Genomic DNA, 6,660 nt, shown 5'->3' with positions numbered 1-6,660 from the left:
GGTAGTCTAATTCGATTGGAATCGAGCCAATGAAAAGTGGTTTTTGATTTCATGATATCTTCGGCTTTGTTCATTTTTGCGAATTGCTAGTCTAATTTGATTAGAATCGAGGCAATGAAATGTGGTATTTGATTTCATGATAACTTCGGGTTTGCTCATTTTCGGCGAATTGCGAGTCTAATTCGATTGGAATCTAGCCAATGAAGAAAAAAAAATATCACAACAGTCAAAAAATGCTGCCAAAAAAAAAAAAATGATATAAGCATGGACAACATACAAAAACGTTGCAAAATTTTTTATTAGCAACTCTTGAAAAATGTTGTAAAAAAGTTATTAGCAACATTCAATGAATATTGCAAAAATGTTATTAGCAACATTAAAAAAATTGCAAAATGGTAATTCGCAACATTGAAAAAACGTTGCAAAAATATTATTAGCAATACTAATATATATATAAATTGTTGTATCATTCTGCTCTATGGCAATGCCGAGATTTGTAACATTTGTCCTAACGTTGCAAAAGACCTTCGACTACATTTTTTGAACGTTATAGAAGGCTATTTTTATTGTAGTGAACAAATTAAGCCAATCAGTTAAGTTCACTTTTGTCTTACACGACAGCCAATTTTATAACATGAGAAAATCAAACAATTTATATTCAGTTATTGTGAAGATTGAGACTAAACAAGAGATGGGAAAAATATACTATTGAACTTTGAACATAATGGATTTTGATGTCTCGAGAGTTAATTCTCTACCATGAAAATAGTTGAAAAATAAAATATTTTTTGTATGAATGGTTTATGCATAAATTTACTGGCAGGCTAAAAATTGTTAAATTCATAGGGTCACACTTAAGTTAATTTCATTTTTGGTCACTGAACTCTGTCGAAATTCAATTAGGTCACCCAACTTTAATCTATTGCAATTAAATTATTGAGCTTTAAATTACTAGCAAATTTGATTTATATTAGAGTGTGTTTACTTGACATGAAAATATCACCTAGAAAAAAATATTTTCCTTTTTTTGAGGAAAATAAAAACCTATTCAAACGAAATAAAATATTTTTCTTAAAAACAAAAAAAATTAAACATATTTTCAAAAGTTAGAAAATATTTTCAATAAAAAAAATATCAATCAAACACCGCAAATTAGGAATTTGGATGAAAATTTGATATTTTCCATGAAAAATAAATGCAATGAAACACACTTAATTCCTTGTTTGAGCCCCATTTTTTTAAAACTCATATTTTCAAAATTTATTTTTCTTAATTCCAATAAAATATTTTACACGTAAATTGAAAACTTTTTCCTTACTTTTTTAATCACATATTCTTCAAAAAAATCACTTTAGAAAATACAATTTTCCCTCAAACAGTGCTCAAAGGGCTAAATTTATGAAATTTTTCAAAGCTAAAGCAAAACTCATGAAGCACATGAATAATAATAATAATAATAATAATAATAATAATAATAATAATAACTACTACATTAGAGAGGAATAAAAAGCAGTGATCTCTGTTAAAATTACAACAAATTAGTAGCGTCTATTATTTTGCAAACCAAATTTTCCGTTGGAGGAACCAGAATTTAGTAATGAAGATGCAGAAAAGCTTGAATTATTGCTTTGCAAATACAAGCTCATTGTTGAAGATGAACCTCCGTTGGAGCTCTTAGTTTCTTGTCCATCACTAACTGAGCCTTTGAGATTCGAAGAATTGGCTTTCAAATTTTCCTCTCTTTCATGCCTTATCTCCTTCAGCATTGCTGCTATATCCTTCATCGTAGGCCGGTCACTGGGGGATGGGTTAACACAAAGCATAGCCACTCCTAAGGTTTGCATCATTTCTTCAATCTCGGGTTCTGGCCGAGCTCGTAAGCTTGAGTCGAACATGTCTATTCGACCCCTTTTCTGCCTCACCCAATCTACAATGTGAAGTCCTTCGGGTATGGTAGGATCTATTGGTTGCTTTCCCGTTAGAACTTCGAGTACAACAACACCATAGCTGTAAACATCGCTCTTTTCTGTTATTTTCCTCATGAATCCACACTCTGCACATCAAAATGTTGGGAAAGATCACTAGCACACACTGATAAATAAAGTGGAACAATAGAAGTAAAAGTACAAACTCCTTATAAACCTAAGACAAACATTTCCAGTTGATTTAGGACTTTTTTTTCAGACATCTCCAACACAAACACAAAGTACAATTTTATGGCTTGTTGAGTTATACATTCGTCTAATTTAGAATGCGTACGGGATAGAATTGAACGGTTGGGAAAGATCACTAGCACACACTGATAAATAAAGTGGAACAATAGAAGTAAAAGTACAAACTCCTTATAAACCTAAGACAATTACATTTCCAGTTGATTTAGGACTTTTTTTTCAGACATCTCCAACACAAAGTACAATTTTATGGCTTGTTGAGTTATACATTCGTCTAATTTAGAATGCGTACGGGATAGAATTGAACTTGAACGTGTATTTTTCTTGTTTGAGAATGTGAACTCACCTGGAGCAAAATAACCGTAGGAACCAGCAACGGTGTTGGAGGACAGACCAAAGCCTCCATCATCAAGAAGTTTGGCAAGTCCAAAATCAGCGATATAAGGCTCAAAATCAAAGCCAATTAAAATGTTGTTGGCTTTGATGTCCCTGTGAATAATGGGAGGTACACAATCATGATGTAGGTAAGCCAAACCTTGAGCTGCACCTAATATAATCCGGTACCTCACGTCCCACTCCAAGCAGCCTCCACTGCGTTCGTGAAGGAGACTTCCTAGGCTTCCATTAGGCATGTAATCGTACATGAGCAACCTTGTGTTCTGATTCCAGCAGCAACCTAAGAACTTTACAATATTCTTATGCCGGATTGAACCGAGTGTCTTAACCTCAGTTGAAAAGGAATCACGAACTCCATTAATCCCCAATCTATCATTTTGACAATTATAACCAGCTTCTATTGTAGTTGACCATAGCTTCTTCACCGCAATGACTTCTGCGTTATCTAGTTCTGCTCGGTAAACAATCCCAGAACACCCTTTACCAATCACATTTGCTTCCACTAGACATTTCAAAACTTGCTCGACTGAGAAATTCAGCTTCTGGAATGGAGTGAATTTCCAAGACATTGAATCGCCACCTCCTAATTCAGAATCATTGTCTGCTTTATTCATTTTTCTAACTCTAAGAAGTGCTAATACTCCAAGAACTGCTAAGGCTACTGTCAAAACAACGAGCAACGCAATAGCCAGTTTGAGTCTCCAAGAAAATGTAATATTTCTATCATGTGGCATTCCCATACCTTGTACATTGCTTAGGAAACACGAGTCGTGCCCTCCAGTGCACAAGCCTTGATTGCCAGAAAGTTCAGTTGCTGATAACTGTCTGAACAGTTTATTGTCCGGGAGATAGCCTGTGAAATTATTATGGGAGACATTCAAGGAAACAAGGTTCACAAGCCCCGAAAGAGCCATCAAATCTCCTCCGAGCTTGTTGTGTGAAAGGTCTAATACATTAAGCTTATTGAGAGCATTTATCTGAGGTGGAATTACCCCTGTCAAGATATTCCAGCTCAAATTTAAAGCAATTTCTAAGGCCTCAATTTCAAATATTTCCACCGGGATGCTGCCAAACAGCCCATTGCTGCTTAAATCAAGCAATTGAAGCCTCGAACAATGCCCCAAGGTCAATGGGATTTTCCCAGATAAGGAATTGCCGCTAAGAATGAGTCTGTTAAGGGCAAAAAGTTCACCAAAACTCCCTGGAATTTGACCAACGAATTGATTCATGGAAACATCCAATACCTCGAGCTTACTAAGAGAAGATAGAGAACTTGGCAGATTGCCACTAAACGAATTGTTGGCAAGGTTCAGCATCTGCAGTTCTTTGCAATTGCCAATTTCATTAGGGAGTGATCCACTAAGATGGTTTCTAGAGAGGTCAAGAAAACTGAGGTTGTTCAAAAAACCGATTTCTTTCGGGATTTGTCCACTGATTTTATTGCCTTCAAGTCTTAAACGAATAAGGGAGTTGCAATCACCTAACTCTTGAGGAATAAAACCCGAAATATCATTAAAAATCAAGAGAAGCTTAGTTAAATTTTTAAGCTGAAAAAGTGTAGGGGGCAAACTACCAGTAAGAGCATTGTGTGACAAATCCAACGCCTGAAGACTTGTACACCCTGCCAATGCCGTAGGAATGCTTCCTTCAAGCTTGTTACCCCACCCAAAAAACACCTCCATCTGTGTCAGAAATCCAAGTGCTGATGGAATTGAACCGGAAATCTGATTAGCATCAAACTGAAATTGAATTAAGCTAGTGGCATTGGAAAGGCTAGTTGGGATAGAACCGGAAATATTGTTGCTACTGAGCATCAACTCTTCAAGATTTGAAAGATTCCCTAAAGACCAAGGAATACTTCCTGTAAAAAAATTCAGTGAAAGATCAAGAATGACCAAACTTTTGATATTCCCAATTTCATCAGGAATAGAGCCCATCAAATTGTTCTGCCATAGCAACATTTTCTGCAGTTTTTGAAGCTTCCCCAACTCTCCTGGAAGTGAACCTGAAAGATTATTCTCATACAAATACAAATCAACTAGCTCTGAACAGTTACCTAAATCTGGTGGAATTTCCCCTGAAAGCATTGTAGTATAAGCTGAAAAAACTTGAAGATTTTTCAACTTACCCAATGAAGCAGGGATAGAGCCAGAAATTTTTGTATCAGCCAAGCCCAGAACTTCCAAATTCTGACAATCCCCAATTTCATCAGGGATTTTCCCATAAATGTCCTTATTCCCTCCAGCCCTTATAACTTCTAAAGAAATAATTTTTCCCAACTCAACAGGCAGATTCCCACTGAGCTTATTATCAAATACCAAAAGATTTCTAAGGCTGATACAATTCCCAATCTCTAATGGGATTTTTCCTGTGAGTTGATTAGAGTTCAGTATCAAATCCTCCAGTTTTTGAAGCTTCCCAATGGTTCCTGGAATACTTCCCACAAGATTATTTGAACTTAAGTCAAGGGTTTTAAGAGAAATACATTCTCCAATTTCAGGTGGGATTCTTCCAGTTAGATTTGCACCAGAAATGACAAGTTTTTCAAGAAAATGAAGAGAGGAAAAATTAGAAGGAACAGGAACAGCAAACTGAATGGATTGAATATCAATTTCTGTAACAAAATTATCTGAAGAACATTTAATGAATGCCCATTCACATGGATTTGAGTCCTGTGGGTTCCAATTTGAAAACGAAGAAGGTGGTGAAGGAGAAGAATGGAGCCATGAAAACAGTACAAGAACTTCAATATTTGCTGCATTGACATTGTGGGGAAAATTTTTTAGCAAAAGAAGGAAGAAATAGCAGAAATAGTGGAGGAAATTCGTGTTGTTCAAGATTAATTGCCTCGACATCGGCATTTGCATTTGGCTTCAAATCCCAAACCAGTTTTTCTTGAAGCTCATGCAAATTTGTGAATATATTCAAAAAATAATACATATATTTAACTACAAAAAAAAAATTAAAAAAAAATTCAAAAGAAAGGAAAGGAAAGGAAAAAGAAGAGACAGTTAATTAAGGAATAGGCAGCTCCACCACCACCTCCTACTCCACTGATTTCTACCTCGGGGTTCTGTGTTCTGTCCTTTCTCTATATTTTATTATTTTGAACCATGTGTTTTTGCATCGTTTTCCTCTTTTCAATCTACTCATATCAATGGTTTTGTTTTGGTACTTGAGCCAAATTTATTATTATGACAATATGTTTATTGCAATCTTTCTCTTTATCTTTGAATTCACTTTCATTTCAAAGATTTTTGACTATAAATTGTTCAAGAAAAATAGAAGTAATGTTATCTTCTGGTTTATGCATGTGGATTCTTCTGGCTTTTTTCCCTTTGGCACCCTCAAACTTCTTCATAATGTTTCAAATGTACAATTTAAAATACACACAATACTAAACAGAGATTAAGATATTATGATTGAGCTTGAGTCGTAAACTAACAGTACTTCTTACACTTTATAGATGAATAAACAAAAATACAGCGAAAATAATAAGTATTAAAACTTGATGTTTCATCTTAAAAAGTCAAAATTTTTAATAGGAGTGGATCAAATCCTTATTTTTCGATCTATATTTAAGTATTTAATGGATATTGAATTTATTTTTTAACGTTCTCCCACAAGATGATTGTATGTTTGAATAGATTAATCTTGAAATCTATGTGCTAATTTTTAGTTTTAATCGATCGAAATATTAATTGGAGCTTAATGAACTTTGTAACCATATTCGGAGTTCTTTTTATCTCAAGCTCTTAGATATTTATTTACATTTCGGCTAAATGTGAAAAATATCATTAACAGCGAGAATACACATAAATATTTTAATAAACCTTTGTTTGTTGTAGATTAAATCAAATTTTAGTAAATTTTGATAAAAGTTGATAAAATATATTATTGAAAAGTTGTTGGTATCATGAAATTTGTGACTAAAATTAATTGTTAATTTTGATGTAAAATTTTAATTAACACCAAATAGAGGTTAAATTTTGTAGCTTTTTACCAAAGAATTAACAAGTTTCTTTGAAAAATCATTGCCAAAAATTTTAAGAAAAACGAAAAGAAAAAAATGGTAGCTCAAAATATCAAATTG

The 6,660-nt window shown here is 33.9% G+C and overlaps 1 protein-coding gene across 1 annotated transcript; it reads right to left on the bottom strand.

Annotated features, from left to right (window-relative positions):
* Positions 1 to 1,492: 1,492 nt before the first annotated feature.
* Positions 1,493 to 5,486, bottom strand: LOC111378858 (LRR receptor-like serine/threonine-protein kinase RCH1). Its single transcript, XM_023002143.1, has 2 exons — positions 2,518 to 5,486; positions 1,493 to 2,053 (listed from the first exon to the last, which is right to left on the bottom strand). Exons 1-2 carry the CDS (start codon positions 5,432 to 5,434, stop codon positions 1,539 to 1,541), a joined length of 3,432 nt encoding a protein of 1,143 aa, XP_022857911.1. The 5' UTR covers positions 5,435 to 5,486; the 3' UTR covers positions 1,493 to 1,538.
* Between the last annotated feature and the right edge of the window lie 1,174 nt (positions 5,487 to 6,660).

This window comes from Olea europaea, unplaced genomic scaffold (genome assembly GCF_002742605.1).
Source record: "Olea europaea var. sylvestris unplaced genomic scaffold, O_europaea_v1 scaffold1883, whole genome shotgun sequence".
NCBI classification, from domain to species: Eukaryota; Viridiplantae; Streptophyta; class Magnoliopsida; order Lamiales; family Oleaceae; genus Olea; species Olea europaea.
Note: the sequence above shows the minus strand (reverse complement) of the source record. Positions and strands in the feature narration are given on the sequence as shown.